A 21,441-nucleotide genomic window follows, 5' to 3' on the forward strand; every position below is an offset into this window, starting at 1 on the left:
TAGGATCACATTGTTTGGCTAGGACACAAGGGTGGATTCAAAGCCTTAGCTTAACCCACATTCTGTTTTCACAGTCACTTGCAACTTAACTGTTTTGTTACTTCTTCACACCCCTGCCCTTGGCTTAGGCCTTGGTTCCATTGTTCTTTGTTTAGTTTCATTGTTCTGTCACCTTCTCATAATACTTTGTGCTGTTTGCTTTTGCCATTGTAAATTTGCATCCTTTTGCCACTGATGTTTGCTTCTTTCCCATGATCATTGTTAGTTTGTTGCACTGCCATTGTTAATCTCTTAGTTATTGTTCCCTATTCTTCCCTGTTCCTCATCTCTGTCTGTGTTCTCTTTTATTCTCTTTCTTTTGATATCTTTTGCTCTTCTAGTTTCTCTGTTTTGCTCCCCATTTGTCCATTGAAGCTCACTGTGGCCTAAGTGCATTGATCATTAAGAGCCCAGTCCAGTTCACTGTGGACTCATTCAAAAACCAAACTGATAGCTCTATCAAGCCCAGCTCACAGTTCACTTTCCAAGCTAAGGCCTGTCACTGTCAAGCCCAGATCCTCATACAAGCCAACTGAGCCCAAAGCTCACTTCAACACTGAGCCCAAGTTCAGTTCATTGAAACCAAAGGCTAAAAGCCCAGGTTTGATCCCAAGGCCCAGTTCACATCAAAAGACCAAAAGCCCACTGAGCCCAAAACCATTTCATTTTTACAAAAACCCACTAAGCCCAAAGCACAATTAGAAGCCCAATAGCAATTTAGAGCCCAAATAGCTAGAAACTCCAAAAACTCCCAATCTCTGTGGATCGACCCGTACTTGCACGAGCTACAATTGACGACCGTGCACTTGCGGTATTACTGTAGGCCCGTTTTCATTTCATTTCAATTTTATACGCTTTCCCGGGTCCACCAAGGAACCAGGAAGATTATTATTCCAATGTCACACCAAAACGTGCATTGGACGTTTCTTGTGTATGAATGCGAGAAAGGCGAATTCTTCCACTACAACACTTGGGAAGCTGTATCCAAAAACGAGTGTCTCGATAATGCTAATCTTATGGCAGAATACTGCTTGTTAGCAATTAATGAACGCTTGTCGAGCCTGCGCCTTCCACTTGTAAGCAGAGTAAAGATGATTAGTTACCCAACACCTCAACAGGGAGACTATCCATATTGTGCAATATATATCATGCACATCATGAAGAAAGTTGCAAAGGAGGAAGTAATTGATGGAGTGCGAATGAGCTTGGGATACCCAGAAGAACTAAAGGACAAAATACATAAGAAGAGGATATCTTTAGCATGCAAAATACTCTCAGCAACATCTCCTCCTGAGGAGAGTTGGAATATTCATGCTCCAAAAGGTTTTTAAGACAGTGCTTATATGAATTAGGAATGCATAGTAGAAGTTATCATAGAGAACATATTCAGAGTTTGCTAGTTTGTTTTAGACAATATCAAAGTTTAGTAATTATTCTTATTTATTTTGATAACAATTGTTCTCGAAACTATGGTGTTTGTGTTTAATCTATGTACAGTTGTTTGGCTTTATAAAAATGTTGACATGTTGGATGGTAAAAGTCCATAGTATGAAGTGTTTTGGTGTGTCTTATGTAACATAGACCAGCTATTAGAGTCAATTAAAGTGACTCTCTAAATTTGTTAATCATGATGGGAGAGAACATGAATCTCAGAGCTGGTCTCTTTGTTTGGTGTGTCTTAATTGAACACAAAGTACATAATAGTTGTGCTCAGAAATTCTTGAACAAACTTGGAAATCAACTTGAAAAACCAATAATATTGAAAGTGGATAATGCAGTACAAAGTACCATTAAAAGAGTCTTAAATGAGCACAAAGTACCTTGTCCCAGAAAGATATCAAACAATACATAATTTCAGCACTCTAAAAAAAGCGAACAAAAGTGTTTAAAATGATGCGCAAAACAGAATCTGCATTGTGACCAATGGAACTAATAAGGGAGAACTGAAAATCTTAAACTCATGGGTATGAAGGAATGACAGTGCACGTTGTCTTGTTGTGGTGAGTTTTCTTCTTACAGTTGGAACAACGGACGGACTTCCTAGCTTTCTCCCATGCATTCTTGATACGATTTCCCTTTGGCCTACCTGGTGGAACTCGTGGATGGGGTGGAAAAATAGTATCCTCTGGCAGATACTGCTCTGGCCTGTTGTAGTTGGGGATTGGTCTGATAGCAATTGAATACAACTTCTGAAAATTTGTAACTTTGAAGTAGTCTTCGATATAATCTACGTATCGATCACCCTTGGCAGATATAGCTGATGTAGCATGAGAGCATGGAAAACCATAAACACGCCATCTTTGGCAGGTGTAAGTCTTGTTCAGCAGATCAACAGTGTGAGACCTGCAGATGCGTAAAAAGCTTTTCAGCACAAATAACTTAAAAGCAGTACATATATGCAGCACTGCAAACAAATACAAAAAAAAACAAAACATATGATTCACTCCTACATGTATGCTATAGTACAGTAAAAGTTGTTTTATGGGATAAAGCTAACCTAGGCGAATGAATCTCATACTCATACGCAGATGACTGAGTAACATTCCAAACTCGACCAATTTGAATATGTTCTTTAAGTAACGCCTAGCAGGTAGGAGTGAGCTTCTCTGGGTCCATCAAAAGACTCATTTCGCGACGTTCATTCATCAACTCCATAACGCGTAACCTATGAATGGAACAAAAAGAACACCTGTAATAAATTTTGAACAAAAAAAAACATGAACCAAAAACAAAGAAAACACCAACAAAAAACACACACACACAAACCTAATCATGTCAACGAGGGCGCAGGCAGGCAACCTTGTCTTTCCGAATCCAATTAATGAAGGACTCAGCAACGCTTGATGTAGTCTGACCAAATTTACAGCCAGTGAAGAACGCGCTGGACCAATGTTCCCTAGGCATATTGCGGCAATACTCAGCAACCCCAGGCCTTCCCATTAACTCCATTTCCATTAGTGCTTCTTCATATCTTGCTGGTGTGAGAGCATAAGTTGCTTTTTTGAAACAAGCCATAACTTCTTTGTACTTCTCGTCCGATTTCCTGATTGGTAAGTTTTCTTGCAAGTGGTAGTACCAATAGCCATGATGGGAAGTAGGAAAGTGTTTAGGAATAGCCCTCAACAATCCTTCATGACGATCAGACATAAAGGTGATAGGACGGTCATCAACAATGTTGCTAAGATTGCACATAAACCAATCCCAATTGTCAACATCCTCTCCTGGGACCAATGCAAAGGCTAGCGGATAAAAACCTGCAAAAAACAAACAATACATATGCTATATACTGTCACTAAATATGTTGCTATATTCATAGACGTAACATATATTATGTACTGGAAAATAGACTAAGAATTTCCAGTACATAATAGACATATTGTACTCAAAAAAAGGTCTTATGCTTACATATATGAATTAGTGTGTGTTAGACACAATAACTAAAAGCAGTGAATAACTTGTAAACGATAACAATTAAAACGTAACAAAGAGCACTTGCCTTGATTCCCATTCAGACAAGTAGCAGCCATAAGGGTACCTCTAAATCTCCCGGTCAGAAAAGTTGCATCAACAAAAATCATTGGTCGACAAAGTCTATAACCTTCAATACAAGCGCCTATTGCAATGAATAACCTTTCAAATGTCTGAGTTGCATCGTTAAACTGAAAATCCTCATAAGAGCCAGGATTTGTTTCTTTCAATGAATTCACCCACCAAACCATATCAGAGTAAGACTTTACATCATTCCCAAAAATTTCATGGTGTGACCGTTCCAAACCATGATATGCATGGTGATATTTGATATTAACACCAGCACCAACTTTTATATAATCTTCAATTTCGCGAGGCTTGATAAGTGGGTTGTGCATCACACGATCATGAATAAGGTTGTGTACCGGCTTCTTCGATACTTTAGGACTTCTCAACTTCACACCAGCTCCACAAGTGTGCCTCCCAACATACTTTTTTATCCTAAAAACATCGCAAGTAGAATCAGTAGCAACTGCATGGATCAACCAAGTGCATGGGACTTTACTGCATTTCATTGTGAATCTTTCACGATCATTCTTCACCTTTGTTACGCGATACCCAGTCTTCAAACAATACTTTTGACAGGCCAACCGAACAACATCAACACCACCACGAAAAAGCTTGTTAGGATCATCAAAAACATTCTCCCACCCATCAGACAGAAGAGGTTTAACAATTTCTTTTCCATCAGTTTCATAACTATCTCTATCTTCCCTAATCAGTTCTGAATTGTTGTCGACGTCGCTGAATGTAGAGGAACTACATCCACCAGCAGAAAGAAAATCCACATGCAGCTCAAAGAACGCCGATTTCTTTGAAAAATGCAAGGCAGCGAGACCATGAAGTTGAAAGTCAGCAATCACAGGCACTTTGACACCATTCTCAACATAAGTGATGATAATCTCAGAAGGGTTCAAGGTTCTCCAGTTTTCACAAATAAGAAATTTCAGGTCATCAATACTAGACTTAAAAGTAACCAGGTGAGCAAAATGATGATGTTTATAATAAATGTATGCATAGCATTAGGTATTTGGATTGGAACACTCTGCATCAGACATGTTTTGAACCTGCAAATGTGACAAAGATGTAACAGTATTAAAATACAGTATTTCACATATGTACTGATGGGTCAAACTAAAAAAAGTGAGAGATCTATGCAAGAAACGGAATCTAAGAGCATAAACAATGAGTATGTCATATATGTACTACTGGATAATACGATCTGAAAGTGAAAACAAACCTGATTTTGAAAAGAAAAAAGAAAGATAATCAAATCGAAAGCTAAAATAAGCTAAAAACTTAACAATCTAACCAAATAACTGAATAAATACGAACAAGATTCATAAAAACAAACAGAACACAACCAATCTCCATGATCCAAAATTCAAATCTTAAACATGATTCAAAAACTGTAGCAGAAACAATGAGTATGTCATATATGTACTGCTGGATAATACGATCTCAAAGTGAGAACAAACTGATTTTGAAAAAAAACAGAAAGATAATCAAATCGAAAGCTAAAATAAGCTAAAAACTTAACAATCTAACCAAATAACTGAATAAATACGAACAATTCATAAAAAACAAACAGAACACAACCAATCTCGATGATCCAAAATTCAAATCTTAAACATGATTCAAAAACTGTGGCAGAAACAATGAGTATGTCATATATGTACTGCTGGATAATACGATCTGAAAGTGAAAACAAACCTGATTTTGAAAAGAAAACAGAAAGATAATCAAATCGAAAGCTAAAATAAGCTAAAAACTTAACAATCTAACCAAATAACTGAATAAATACGAACAAGATTCATAAAAACAAACAGAACACAACCAATCTCCATGATCCAAAATTCAAATCTTAAACATGATTCAAAAACTGTAGCAGAAACAATGAGTATGTCATATATGTACTGCTGGATAATACGATCTGAAAGTGAGAACAAAACTGATTTTGAAAAAAGAACAGAAAGATAATCAAATCGAAAGCTAAAATAAGCTAAAAACTTAACAATCTAACCAAATAACTGAATAAATACGAACAAGATTCATAAAAAACAAACAGAACACAACCAATCTCCATGATACAAAATTCAAATCTTAAACATGATTCAAAAACTGTAGCAGAAACAATGAGTATGTCATATATGTACTGCTGGATAATACGATCTGAAAGTGAAAACAAACCTGATTTTGAAAAGAAAACAGAAAGATAATCAAATCGAAAGCTAAAATAAGCTAAAAACTTAACAATCTAACCAAATAACTGAATAAATACGAACAAGATTCATAAAAAAACAAACAGAACACAACCAATCTCCATGATCCAAAATTCAAATCTTAAACATGATTCAAAAACTGTAGCAGAAACAATGAGTATGTCATATATGTACTGCTGGATAATACGATCTGAAAGTGAGAACAAAACTGATTTTGAAAAAAGAAAAGAAAGATAATCAAATCGAAAGCTAAAATAAGCTAAAAACTTAACAATCTAACCAAATAACTGAATAAATACGAACAAGATTCATAAAAAACAAACAGAACACAACCAATCTCCATGATCCAAAATTCAAATCTTAAACATGATTCAAAAACTGTAGCAGAAACAATGAGTATGTCATATATGTACTGCTGGATAATACGATCTGAAAGTGAAAACAAACCTGATTTTGAAAAGAAAACAGAAAGATAATCAAATCGAAAGCTAAAATAAGCTAAAAACTTAACAATCTAACCAAATAACTTAATAAATACGAACAAGATTCATAAAAAACAAACAGAACACAACCAACCTCCATGAAACTGTAGCAGAAAGAAGAAAATAGAAAAGATTAAGCAACATACCTGTTAAAATCACTAAAGAAATCTTCAAAAACCCTAGTCCAAAAGCGAGAAGAAGAAATAGAGCAGAAACCGGATGTGAATTCGCTGGTTTTTTTTAGAAACTTTGAAATAGGCTGCTTAAATATATGTAGGATTGGAAGGGTAGTTTAGGTATTTGAAAATTTCACATGATTTGCCCCGCACGTGTACAGGACCTAGGATTAAAAAATTGGGTCCATTTTTATGTTTTCTTTTTATTATGGACCACTAGTTACTGGGATTTAGTGGGTGGACCTGCCACTAACTAGTATCACTATAATAGTACCTATTGGTAATTCCTAGATTATTTAACTGGTAGGAGCTTGAAATGTTATAGCGATTGTGTAGAGAGTCAATGTGGTGATCGACCAGGTTTCGGAGATGGCAGTCTCATATGATAACTTGGCACTTTCAAGAACAGGTAATGGTTGGGATCAGTTCTTGAGGTTGAGGAATGCAAATGAGGAATTGAGGATGCAGTCTAAATATCATGAAGCCGGTGCATAATAAGTTGTTTTTGCATTTCACCAGTAAGGTTAGTTCTCTGGTGTTGCAATGTTTTTTTATTACACATACTAGATGAAAAGTATAATATGTTCTTGGTTTTGCCAATAAAATGCAAGAGAAAAGTATGGATCTATGCATATACATTTGGATAATCAAGAAGTAACTGAGTGTACCAATATTGGAACTACACGAAGAGGTGTCTTCCTGTTAACAGTGATGCCCAGACCATCAGTCATATCTAGTCCCTCGCTAATAACACCACCAGGAAATTCCTAGTTGAACCTGTGCAGGAGGTTGGCTAGAACAAATTCCACCACTGCAAGGCCAAATGCCATTCCAGGCAGGGCCGTCGCTGGCTATAGGCCAGCTAGGCAACGGCCTAGGGCCCCCAAAATATTGGGGCCCCAAATTCTAAATGGTGTTGGTATTCAATACGTTTGAAACTCTTGAAAAAATAATGGTTTCCCGATGAACACGAAATCCACGGAAAATTAAATTAAATTTCTTTTTTTGATAACTGTATATCAGAAGAAATTGAGCTTTGGGTATACTGCAATTTGAGGAACAACTGATTTTTATGTATTGCTAAATGCCGATTCAGTTCAAGCTGTGTTTTTTTTTTTGCTTTTCCAATTCTTATTTAGTTATCTTGCTTTAGGCCTTTATTTTTTAAGATTTACTCACTGGTTCAAGCTTTTTAAGTCTTTAATCTTTAGACTTGGTTTATGTTGTGTTGTTACTGTTTCCAAATGTTTTAAAACATTAGAAGATACTCTGTCTTTTTTTATACTTACTTAATTTCTGTTTTTATTTTCTTGAAATATTTACTAAAATAATAATACTATCAAATTTAAATTCTTTTTAATATATTTATTTTAGTTTTGGTAATAACATAACATTAAATGGGGCTAGTCAAGGGTTAGACATGACATTTCGTAGTATTTCCTTAATATTTTGAATTTGTCAATTAAGACTGTTAATAAAAGATGGAGGTAGTAATTATTAAAGGATCTACGACTGATCCAAACCATTCATTATGAACCATACTTTATATGTATTTGATTCATTTAGATGAATAACACAAGCTATTTAATGAGCATCACGTCCTGGTTTTTTGAGTACTTCTCCTGGCAAGTTATATGAGACTTGACTTGCCACTCAAGACCTACCTACATCATAGCTCGCATGTGATTGGTCGAAACATGAAGGTCTTACATACACGACCAACAACACGTACTTAGTTGTTTGGATGACCACACATCCTCTTTTACACTTCACATGACCACTCTTCACATGTCATGGTGGCAAGAAGAGGTGTTAGATAACCACATTCCAGGACACAACTTGTAAATAGGCGGTCATGCAGGTAAAGCTAGTCGTGCAAGTCGACTTCTTTCATATTTTGACTCGAGACGTCAATAATGTCGCGAATGGAGGGATGTTTATCAGGGAATTGGTCTGGCGGTCTACGGCAATGCGGTGTGCAATGCACCCATTGTGAGGAAGTGTCAGGAAATACAGAAAGTTGACAAGTGAAGGAGTGGTGAGTATGCTACCGCATAGTCTCCCCTCCATCATAGGGACACAGTTTCACACGATCTCCATCTTCTCACTCCTTCACAACTTCCACTTCCTACGAGATCAGGATGTACAAGCATGATTACACATAGATAGATTTTTTTTATCTATTTCTGAACAGGCAATCAGAACCATTAGCGCAAGTATCTACAATACACTGAATACAATGCTTACAATCTTCAAACAAGTTATACCTTCTGATACGCTCATATACCTTCACCTATCACAGAGTCTACTACTCTTATCTCAACACTTCCTATGCTTCCCTCCCTAAGACCAACCATTTCCATTCCTTTGTGACCGAAGCAAGACTAGAACGACCATTTCTTGGTTTAAGTCGGAATTGTACAGATTGATCTCTCGAATCTAAAGTACTCCTGGTGCAGTACGTTTGTTTAGGGTTGGAACTCGTATCTCATCAACCTATCCCATTTTACCATTTTCGGCATACAACACATGGGCTTGTAGATAATAGACTTCTTTGATGTTTAAACTTCAATATAATCTTTGGGCTTTAACCCAATCTTAAAAAAAAACGTGAATTAATTGAATTGAAAAGACACAAAAAATCCTATGTAAGACTACACTATATTTTCTCCTTATCTTAGGCTTAGTGATGTTTAATGTTAGCCCACAATTACAACAAAAATTAAAAAACAAAATTTGGTCTTCAAGATAGTTTTACTTTTTTTTTTGCTACCCTCGGCTGGAGCCCAGGTTGCTAGGCTCCAAAGCAGGGCCTGGTTCTACATTTAAGGCTTTAGTTGTGCATCATTTAGTTTCACGATATGTACTAGCATCATCAGGCAAATTCAGCCATCCCCAGTCCTGCATAGTTTCTTGATAAAATGATGCATCAAATCAAAGTTAAGGTTGATACATGGCTCATTTGGCAAGCTCCACCACATACCACGCAAAATTGTTAATGTTACTCTGCATACTGGTACTCTTCCATCCTTGATGGGCATCGAGACATGAGATACATTTTCGGTCACATCAAAATTTCTGTATCAAATTTGCTTCATAATTTTTAAACCATCAAACAAAATACTGATAGCCGGAGCAATTTTTGGGTCGTCGGGCAAATCTTTAGCCATGCAAGTTTTGGTTGCAAATTACAATTCAATAACCACACAAATATTGAGCGAAGGGAAGTTTTACGCCTTCAGAACCCGTTGTTTGCCATGTTATGGGCCAGGGGAAGAGGCATCCAAGGAAAGGGTAGGCACTTGCCTACCCTTGGCTACCCCATTTTCCCACTAATGTTACAATTTTGAGCCTAAATTAGGGGTAAACTGACTTTGGTTATCCTTGAAAAATCGTTCTTCCTTCCTGTGGAATGAGAAACTTGCTCATAAGCGATAAACTGAAGACTTCGATTATTTAGAGATATGATTGTATTAAATCCTTGCTACTGCTGATATCAATTGTTAGTATCTCACAATTGGTCTCATAATTTACATTATAAATTAGGACCCAAACACCAATTTGCTCCTCAATATATTAGATTTGCCCCTCAATATATTAGAAGTTCTTGATTATGAATTCGTTGAAAGCAAAAGTTAGGATTTGTATTCAATTTTTGGGTTCTAGGAATATTCGTTTTCCATTAAAATATAATGGTTGCGTGTTTATTATCTTTTCTTAACTAGTGTTGGATTAATATCATATAATGGTTGGGTGCTTATTATTTTTTCTTAACTAGTGTTGGATTAAATATAATGGTGCTAACTAGTATGTGATCAAGTATAATGGTGCAATGGAAAAAAAAGGTTTTTTTGGCCCTTCTCTCTCTTGAAATCCTGCTCCTCCAGCGTTATGGGGGAGATATCTTCTACTACTAGGTAGGTCAAGTTGTAAAGTCTGATTTTGTGAATTTACGGGGTTGTTTGTCGACCTTGCTACAGCTAGTCCAACAGGGGCTAGTCCAAAATTTGGACAATATGTGTCACAATCATAACGCTGAAAAGGGGAATGATTCTAGCATTGGGATTGGTAGTGGGGTGAAAATAAGAATGATCAAAGGTTTGGATCAATTATCCTATATCTGGACTATGTTAGTTGTCCAAGTTATAGACTTTTGTGTTGTTTTACGTCGCACATCAAACGCGGCTCACCTGGCACATCGTCAGCTTTTGTATCATCTTGCATATATATTTGGGAAAAAGGATCAAAGATAGAGGAAAATTCGATGATGGTCAGGGACTCGGGGAAATTTTTTTGAATCCGCGGTGCGAGTGCAAAAAGAAAGTCGCAGTATCACAGCCGTTGGATGATGCAGATATGACATCATGACTTAACCACAGTTATGTATTTGGGTTTCTAAAAAATACGTCGTATTTTTATTAACTGGAGTATTTTGTATTAACAGAGATGAAATCATACCGATCATCAAAACACGATCGAAAGAAAAAACAGAGACAAAATCATCTCACATATGCATATGAATGGGTGACCACTGATAACTCAATTAAATATCAATCAAAAATTAGAAAAAAGTAAGTACGCTTAACACTTTAATCTCTTAGTGCTCATCACAACAACTAGTGATAGGTTTTTGATCATTAAGTAGTAATAAGTCTCAAGAACAGAGATGGGACAAAACTGCATAAAAGTTTTTTTTGACTATCGTGAGACCTACAATGATGAAAAACTACTATGGTTTATGTCAACCAACAAAAGAGTGGCTCATCAAGTGATCACATAGATTACTAGTATTAGTATTTGGTATCAAACTGATGAATTCTGATTACACGATAGGTTGCTTCACCTCCATCATAGTTGGTTCCTAGCTATATATGCCAAACAATCATTAACCACGCATAGATAAAAGCATAAACTTATTTAGTTGGAGTCGGAGTTGGAATTGGAGAATAAGTTCCATTCAGGTATAAACCTCGTTAGACTGAAGTTGTGGATGGTAGAAATTAGGTATCGATGGTACGAGGCATGGTAGATTTTCCATTTTGATACAATCCAAATTTGGTTGAAACTGTTGGGATACGTACTTATCAGTCGTGTTAATGTTAGCATTAGAAAAAAGTAAAAGATACGTCATATATTTTTAAATTCAACATATACAACTGTGGTTAAGTCTTGGGTCTGATGTGTGCATCATCCAAGGGTTGTAATGCTGCGAATTCTTTTTTGAACTCGCACTACGGGTTCAAATTTTTTTTCCGGGACTTAGGATCATCTGTGTATGACCACACTTAATGTGGGACCCACTACAACCTATGTGTCCTCATGCATGGTCCAGACTCCGTACAATTTTATATGCAAAGCCACCTGAGCTAAGAACGTGTCGGATGGTGGTAGTATCTATATAAACCCCTTCCGGTCTCTTTAAATGTAACAGTAACAGAAATGTGAGAAAAACATTTACATTCCGATTTCTCTCCTTCTTCCGGTTAGTTTACTATGTCTGTATTTTCATGTTATGCCGGTTTTCTATCAAAAAAAAAAAAGTTATGCCGTCTAGTGTATATATGCATGCAGTTGGTATTAAATTTGAAGAGGTGGTATTCTCAATAATTATTTCAGTGTTTAGCTATAAAATACAACAGATGTATTTTATTTTTAGTTTCTTATGTAGCTCACTGAAATTATCAAGGTGTTGAAGGGTTTTATACCGGAGGTCAGGGAAGCATGGAATGGACAACCACCAAAGTTTCCAATGTGTAATTTTGGCTTGGGTCCACTTTCTACTTAAAATTTTTACAGTCACTTGCAAGTACACGCACTACACAGTTTAATTTAGGTTCAGAAAAGTACGCTTTTTATGGCTCCTAGCATTGAGATCCTTGTTTTCAATGAATCAAACACTAACACGGTAGGTTTAACGATTAATACGGTAGTTTATTTATGGGTTCAAATTTCTATCTTCCTATTTGAGAGGACATGGAGTAGCATGAGTATGTGTCTCTTGTAAAAAAATTTCGTTTTTTGGTGATCGACTCCATATTGGTTTCCATATTTTGTTTCGGTTGTTGTTATTGGGTTAAGGTACCCCTTGAATACCTTATTTTCAATGAATTTTTATTTTTCAATTAATTCTCCTCTTGACCGATAAATAAAACAAAAAACATTGGGACCTATGTAGTCGATTTCGGCCATCTCGGCCGAAATTTCGGCGAAATTCCGGATTTCGGTCTAAGAAGACTAGATTTTGTTAATTTCGGCCGGCCGAAATTTTTGCGAAGATTTCGTCCGGAAACGCGTTTTTCGGTCGGAATTTCGGTCGGAATATATATATATATAATTTTTTTTTTTAAATTGAGTGGATTAATCTCAAGTACAAAAATTAAACAGATTAATTCACTCACTAGTATTATTGCTTGTTGTTGTGTTTGAATTTATTGACCTAAAATTATCATTTGGTGTTGATGATGAGGAAGGTGAACAACCAGATTTACTAATACTATGTTTCTTTTAAGTGGGTCAATACTCCCTCAATCTTCTAGTCTGACTCAAACTAGGATTGGAATTAATTGAACCTGGCAACAAACACTTCTTATTATAAAAGTTGGAACCGAAATTACACCGAAATTTGAAAACGGAATCTCCCCGAGACAACGTTGTACCAGTGTCTCGCTCGGGACCGAGATAAACCGGAATTCGAAATTAACTACCTTGATTGGGACCCTCGTATGTCATGTTCAAAACAGAGTTGTTATCCAATAGCATGCTTTGCCCATTTGACCGTTTTGAATTTGAGCTTGGTCTGCTGCTGCGTCAAAGGGCTTTTAATTATGCATCATCTAGTCATATCCCATGACATGACATGTACTTGTAACATCACAACAACCTGCACGACCAGTGGCTTTGGCCCTCCTCCCTCTCCCTGTAGTGCGCAGGTTGCAACGGATAACATACAATTTCTTATTCTCAAAAGACCCTTGCTTCACATGATTGTTATTCCCCTGTTAGGTTCGTTTGGTTATAACTTTTCACCCTAAGATGGTAAATTCACACCATTTCAAAACTTCAAACAGCTAACAAAGTCATTTTTGGCAAGTAACAAGCACATAGATAGACAGATAGGGCAGTAAATTCAATACTCCTTCGTCAACTCCTGACGTCCGAGAAATCAAGCGCAAAAAAGTACCTGTATTCCAACACGTTAATGATGTAGTACTTGTGACCCATGATGACGTGCACCAGTATGTGCCACGTGTCTAGTCAAAGATCAAACTACACTGGAACAAAACCACCCTTTTAGTAATGTGGATTAAAAACCTGGCTAGATTTAGGACATAGAAGAATTATTTGAATCCTACTGCTAGAAGACATTTTCTTTAATGACTAGTTCACTCTTGAACTTACGATTTGGGTTAATTTGAGGCTAAATTGGCCTTTTTGTTCAAATTAGACACCTCATAACCATTTGTATAAATTGGGAGAAGAACATGGTATAGAACTAAAGTTGTTCAAGGCCTCAAACTAGTCAAGATAGACAAAGATAAATTTGGGACAAACCAAGTTTTAAGAGCGTCCACAATGGACGACTAAACCCAAATATAGTGTCCAGTGGATAGGCGCAGTGGAACGGACCATCGATCAAAATTTGATCAAAGATTAAAATCCAGACCAAATTTGGTCGGGGACCAAGACCAAATCCAAATATAGTCGGGCGTTTATATAATGTCCGCCTACCCAACGGACGTAGGTATAATGTCCGCTAGTAGCCGCGCGTTCGTAAAGTTAACGCCTGATGCAGGGCGTTGGTATACCTTACACCTGGATGGAGCGTTGGTATAATGTCCGCCTGGATAGGACGTACATAAAGTTAACGCCCTTTAGTTGGGCGTTGATATTCTTTGATCCTCTACCAGGCGTTGATATACTTTGGACCAAAATGATCTAATTTGAGATACATCACATGGGGCGGGCTTTATACCTCCGCCCCATTTTTTTTTTTTTTTTTAATTTTTGTTTGAATTCCCCCGAGCGTAATCTTTATTAACGCCTGATTTCAGGCGTAATCTTTACAAACGCCCCATTTCAGGCGTTATCTTTACCAACGCCTGATTCCAGGCGTAAACTTTACCAACGCTCGATGTCCAGGCGAACTTTATATCAACGCGCGACCAAATTTATTCTTCTCCCTCTACGCCACACGACGGACTAAACCCAAATTTGATCTTTTTTTTTAGTCTTTGGTCTTTGGTTTTGGTCGCACCACTACAGTTGCTCTAAGCGGCCTCTCATGATTTTGATCATTTGTCAAAAGATGTACCTTGGAGGAAGAACAGGAAAGAAAAATCCGGCAAAACTAGTCAGATTCATACGGACCCAGACATACTTGAATATATTATTCTGCTTTGAAAAAATGTTCATTATTAACCTACAAAAGAAAAGAAATTAAATTGTGTTGACAAATTCCGGTGGAAGTTAGACTTTTCTGCTCTTCGGGGGTTCGTCCAAATTCTCTTACAAAGGCCTTGATTATAAAAGAGGTGTTATCAAAGTATCTGTTTATGGTTTATATAGCAGTAGGACCTTTGTCTGTCTGTCATATCCTTGTCCACTATGTTGCACGGACACGAGGCATAATTACGACACGAAACGGTTACGGGGACACGTCAAATCTCAAAAATATGGGTTTCGGGACACGTTAATTCATTACTTACATCACCAAAATCAAATATTACTACATTCTACACAACAAAATAATTAATCTCATTTTTAAATATTTGATTATTATTTATATAATGCTAATAATAATGTAATAATGGTAACAATTTTCATGAACAATGCTTGGATTTGACTGAAACAAGAATAAATAAGCGTCACGTTTAGTTTATTTTAATTTTCCAAACCAAAATAAATCACTTATGACGTGTCCAGAAGTGTCCAATTGGTATCCGCAAAGTGTCAACTATCAATTTTTACGTGACACATGATGTGGCGTGTCCATCGTGTGTCGGGAAATGTCGTGTCCGTTCGCGTATCCGACACGGTTACGTCATCTTTCTTGGTGTGTCCGCGCAACATAGCTTGTCCATCATCTCTGACCAGCCTATATATACATAATCCATCATTAGCATTAGCAAATCAAACTCTTAATGTTCATTTTACAACATTTGATTAGGACTCGTACACATACTTTTCTGGAAAAATAAAACATAAAAATGGCCTAGTTATGTCCAATGCAGGCATGATTCTCTTGCATAGCACTGGAAGCAAGCATGATCCTTGCATAAGAGTCGGTACTCAGTAGTAAAGAGCCACCTATAGTTTCAGGCTTTACCTCGTAGTTGGTGATTAATACCGGCTTTTGTAGGGGACCAAGTTGACTACAGAGTACAGACTACCTGCCTAGTCTTATCAAAATAAAAAAGAATTGACCACCTAGTATCCTTTGTTTAGACTAGTGTTTACATATTAGCCTTAATCAGGTATGGAGATTCTCATCAAAGGCTTTAAGCCTTTTGGCCCTCTTCCTCTCATGATTCTGCAACCAGGTGATTAATACGTATGACAAATTGATTTGCATTAATCATTTTCATCTTCAATTAATTAAAAATGAATACATGTAATGCAATTGTTATTATATTTTTTACCTCGCGTTTTTAGGGGCCACTCAAAAGGATTTAGGGGCCAAGAATAAAATAAAAAAGGTCACCCAAAGGGAAAATATAGCCAGCCCTTATCTCGCGTAATTCGTAATGGCGAAATTACCCTAATATATTCGGAGGATATGATAACATTTTTGTCCTCCGATTGCAATCGGAAGCCAAAATATTACCCAGACTTCCGATTGTAGTCGGTGCAGTATTAGAATGATTTCTGTTTCATTTTTTCCATTTCTTTTTCATTTTTGAGTTGTTAGAGTTATAGAGAAGAAGGTGAAGGAAAAAAGGGAAAACCCATTTTATCACTACAAAAATGGATGGATATGAAGAAGAAGGTGAGAATCATGGCGAAGACGATTTGGGATATATGTTGAATGATCCAAACTTTTGTGGAGAGGAAAACCTAGACGACCCTTTCATGGAAGAAAATGGAGAATCGCCTGATATTGAAGCTAACGATGCATGTAAAACACAGGTATTGTGTTAAGAAACTCAAATACTCGATTTGCATGCGTTTGTGTGTTTTTGTAAACAAGAAAAACCGATTATTGCATGCATTGAATGCCATGAACTACCCAGATTCGGTAGATAATTTCTCGAATAAACTTACGAATATAACACACTGAGTACCAAATATATATATTCGGTAGTTCCAAGATAGTAGTTTACTGCCGAATATAAGAAAAAAACCCCAAACTGGTTTTCCAAAAAAATCTACATTCGGTAGTTATATAGAGTTATTTACCTCCGAATGACCCCAAAAACGAATTCCTCAAAAAATTTCAAAACTCAGTATTCTTATCCTTTACAATCGGTAATAGTTTAACATTATTTGACTGCCGAATATAACAGTGGCCTCAAAATAAAATTTCCGAAAACTTGAAAATCGGATGTTTATCGATTAAAGTTATCTCCCGGTTATTTATATTCAGAGGATATTTTTTTTTGTAAAGTCCCGAATGTACGATGGCCCAAAAATCAGAATTTGGGAAAAACTGATACTTTTCAAATTTTGAACTTGAAATAATCGGAAGTTAACTTAGTTACCCAAACTTCCGAATATGGGTTGTCTAACCGTCTATATTGGCCCTTGGAACCACCTAGAGCCATGGCATGGTTTGTTTTGAACTTGTAATATTCGGAGGATAATTTTTTTTTTGTAAAGTCCCGAATGTACGATGGCCCAAAAATCAGAATTTGGGAAAAACTAATACTTTTCAAATTTTGAACTTTAAATAATCGGAAGTTAACTTAGTTACCCAAACTTCCGAATATGGGTTGTCTAACCGTCTATATTGGCCCTTGGAACCACCTAGAGCCATGGCATGGTTTGTTTTGAACTTGTAATATTCGGAGGATAACTTTTTTTTGTAAAGTCCCGAATATACGATGGCCCAAAAATCAGAATTTGGGAAAAACTGATACTTTTCAAATTTTGAACTTGAAATAATTGGAAGTTAACTTAGTTACCCAAACTTCCGAATATGGTTGTCTAACCGTCTATATTGTCCCTTGGAACCACCTAGAGCCATGGCATGGTTTGTTTTGAACTTGTAATATTCGGAGGATAATTTTTTTTTGTAAAGTCCCGAATGTACGATGACCCAAAAATCAGAATTTGGGAAAAATTGATACTTTTCAAATTTTGAACTTGAAATAATCGGAATTTCCCAAACTTCCGAATGTACAACACAAATCATTGTCATTTGAACTTGTCTAACTTAGTTACCCAAACTTCCGAATGTACAACACAAATCATTGTCATTTATCTGCTCTTCTTTACTTTACGACCGGACAGTCCTGCACGACCACGGGTTTGAGCACCTTCAGTTGGAGCACCTTCAGCGCTCGATGAAGCTCGAGTTCTTTTACCCGTCTTTGATACTGCCACCTTGGGCGGATGCCTCTTCGTGACTTTCTCCCCAAACTGGACAGCATAATCTTCGTTATCCATATTATCAACTATATCTCTAGCCTCTTTGATCTTCTCAGCTGGCATGGGATCTCCGCTCTTCAGGCATGCAGTTATTTTGGAAACACGCTTGAACCTATTCACCTGTTTTTTATACGTAATGACATAACATCAAACGGTAATTACCTAAGATTTATAGGAATAATATAAAATGAACAAAAATATAAGAACACGCACCAGTCTATCATAACTAGCTGGTTTGTCTTTGATGATACAATTATAACTTGAACCCGCCGCAGTAGTGTTGGATTTGATTTCACGGATAACCAAAGGATGTGATACCTTGTTATACCAACTCATATAGTCTGGAGAATTTTTATCACCTCGGGTGGTTCGTCTACTAATGTCGATAATGAAGTCATTCCTCTAATCCCAGTTATCAAGAACAGTAGGTGGGCCTGTGTGAACAATCGTGAGATTATCACCACTAGAAGAGCACAACTCCAACTCCAATTTGTAGTAATCCCCCATTTTCTCCACAGGTTGATGTTGTATATACCCGTGTTGTCGCATCACCCTAGAGGGGTTATGCATCACATATCCTGTGGGGTGCCAAAAAATTCATTAAACTACCGATTATTACCAGGTTGTATCCAGGAAGATATGACCAACAATATTCGACAGATAACCAACAAATATTTCTCCCGAATACTGTCGATGTTCTTGAGAAATGAAGAACACGACTACATTCGGAAGTAAATAAGCATGAATATCGCCCGAATCTGGATAAATAACCGAAAACCCTAGAATTTTTTTTTCTCGATTCGTCGAATTAAAGCGAAATAAACCCCAAAAATGATAGATTCTTACCTAATTGGGGCCATTTGAAGTTGACGAAGTGTTTGACTATCGGAATCGCCACCACCGACTACATTGCCGGGTACTTCTTCTTCGCGTTCTTCGCGTTCTTCTTCATTTGCAGCAACAATTTCTTTATTTCTTGCTAAAATTCCAATATTTGGATCGATATCCCGAGCAACATTTTTGGTTCTAGGTCTGTGGGTTTCATTTCCGGTATCCATTGTTTTATAAACGAATCGTTTATGTTTTGATTTTACGATTCGCGGCGATGTTTCGATTGAACACAAGAACGAGGGAAAGTTTTTTTCTTCCACAATCGGAAGATAATATGAAACTGGAAGAAGAAGAGTTGAAATGAGTAGAATTTTTTTTGATTTGGTTTTTATACAGTTTTACCAGAAGGGCATTTATGTAACTTCAATATCATATAGGATACCCCTTAACTAGAGTCTTTGGCTGGGTATAAATTGATGGCCCCTAAATCCTTTCTGGTGGCCCCTAAAAACGCGAGGATTTTTTAACCAGAAACAACATGAAATTCTGCTGAAAAGTTCTGGCAAGAGTTGTGAAATCTCATCTCAGAAAAAATGGAACTGGAGACGTTTGGGTGTTTCATAGGAACTTTAAATAGCCTTGTGGGACAGAAGAACAAAAATGGTTTGAGAGTAACATATAGGAAACGAAAATCAACTAGGAAAAAAGAGAGGAGTTAATAAGAAATATAACTCTCATTAAATGAATAAGAACCAAACATTTGTTCCTGTCAGAGGCACAGTCCAAATCCAGGTCTTCCAGTTGATTTAAGTTGGACCAATTGCAATTTGGCCATAATGTAAATTTGGGTTGCAAAGTACAATTCAACAACCAGGCAAATATTGAGATACCATTTTGATATATGGTCAGGTCGCAAAGTCGCAATGTAGATTATGGAATTTATAAGCCTGTTTTACGTCGCACAACGCGTTCCATTACACATTTCCAAATTAGATTTTGGATTGGTTTACAAAGGTTTGGCCAGGCCTTACAAAGGTTAAACTTACTCCAAAACACCTCACCAAACAATCGGAGCAATGTTTATTATTTTCAAAATATATACCAAGATAAGAAGCTCAATGAACCAGTAGTGAAACTGACATAAATACTTTAATTAGCTAAATACAGACAGAGAGCACTAAAATGCAGAGCATTATTAAACAGAGCACAGATCAATGTTAACACACATAATGCCCCTACCTAACTAACATAAAAGAGATGATAGAGAGAGTAAATCAACACAAAATTAAGTTGAAGCTGATTCAAAATCTCAAGTGTCTGAAACATATCAAAAAAACAGACACAGGCTCATCCTCCCCAATACCCCTCTACATCTTTAAGGTTCTTGCAACAACTTTCCTTCTATCAAATACCTCTTACTCTCTTAGAGAAGGTATTATCAGCGCTAAACAGAGACTTTGTTCACAGATGCACAAGTATGGAAAAGCAATATGGTGAAGAAGTTTTGGGGAAGATTGACAGCAGCAATATGGAAAATCAACATGAAGAAGGAGTTTTGAAGAAGATTGGCAGCAGTAGTATAGAAAATCAACATGAAGAAGAAGGAGTTTTGAAGAAGATTGACAGCAGTAGTACGGAAAATCAACATGATGAAGAAGTAGTTTTGAAGAAGTTTGATAGCAGTTGTATGGAAAATCAAGAAGGAGGTTTGAAGAAGATGGACAGCAGCAGTATGGAAAAGAAAAATGATGAAGAAGGTTTGAAGAAGATGGACAGCTGTAGTATGGAAAAGAAAAATGATGAAGAAGGTATGAAGAGCATTAACAGCAGTACCACCAATCTGGAAAAGCAATATGGAGAACCTGCTGAATCATATGCAAGGTGATTTAATTTTCTTTCTTTCAAATTACAAAAGTTGTTTTTTCTTTCTGTTCAATTTAGAATTGGTATGTGATTTAATGTTTCATGTTCTAGGTACTGGCATGATCCAGTTGCCGATGATGTCCGAATAGACATACAAGATACCTATATCAGGCCGATGATGAATGAGTTTTTTGAAGAAGAAATCAAAGGAGATCGGGACAATGCTGGTGCTACCGGTTTTGAAGGTGAAAACACAGGACGGACTACAATTGAAACGGTGGAGAAACCTATGGAACCTGGAGAATCATCTCAAACAAGGTATGAATGGTCTGAGCTTATAAATGCCATTACCAGAAATCCGAGGTCTTAGATTTTGGTCAGGGTTGTTTTCTTGCAAGTAAGTCATTTGGTTTAGGAGAAATCATAACAATTTGTGTTTCGTTAGTAGTTACAACATTGTTTTCTTGTCTCTAATGGTTTTTGCTTTTATGAATTCCTCTACTAGTCTTTGGAATCCTTTCTATTTGTAGCCATTTGGCGTGTTTTTATTATGATGAATTTACTCTTTATTAAGGTTTGCTATGGGAAATCATGTCTGTTGTGGTGGTTCAGAATCCTTGAGAGGCCACAATCTGTCAATATTTTAAACTTTGATGAACCATTTGCTTAACAAAAAAGACTTACAGTACCTAGAGCATGAGTGTCCTACTTGTT

At 36.7% G+C, this 21,441-nt stretch overlaps 2 protein-coding genes across 2 annotated transcripts; one reads left to right on the plus strand and one right to left on the minus strand.

Moving 5' to 3' along the window:
- Positions 1 to 2,814: 2,814 nt before the first annotated feature.
- On the minus strand, positions 2,815 to 8,804 carry LOC113294450. Its single transcript, XM_026542842.1, has 3 exons — positions 8,735 to 8,804; positions 3,536 to 4,435; positions 2,815 to 3,293 (listed from the first exon to the last, which is right to left on the minus strand). Exons 1-3 carry the CDS (start codon positions 8,802 to 8,804, stop codon positions 2,815 to 2,817), a joined length of 1,449 nt encoding a protein of 482 aa, XP_026398627.1.
- Positions 8,805 to 19,808: 11,004 nt separating this feature from the next.
- On the plus strand, positions 19,809 to 21,231 carry LOC113300631. Its single transcript, XM_026549835.1, has 2 exons — positions 19,809 to 20,745; positions 20,839 to 21,231. The coding sequence occupies exons 1-2, from the start codon at positions 20,342 to 20,344 to the stop codon at positions 21,095 to 21,097; spliced, it is 663 nt and encodes a 220-aa protein (XP_026405620.1). The 5' UTR covers positions 19,809 to 20,341; the 3' UTR covers positions 21,098 to 21,231.
- Positions 21,232 to 21,441: the final 210 nt, after the last annotated feature.

This window comes from Papaver somniferum, chromosome 7 (assembly GCF_003573695.1).
Source record: "Papaver somniferum cultivar HN1 chromosome 7, ASM357369v1, whole genome shotgun sequence".
Taxonomy (NCBI): domain Eukaryota; kingdom Viridiplantae; phylum Streptophyta; class Magnoliopsida; order Ranunculales; family Papaveraceae; genus Papaver; species Papaver somniferum.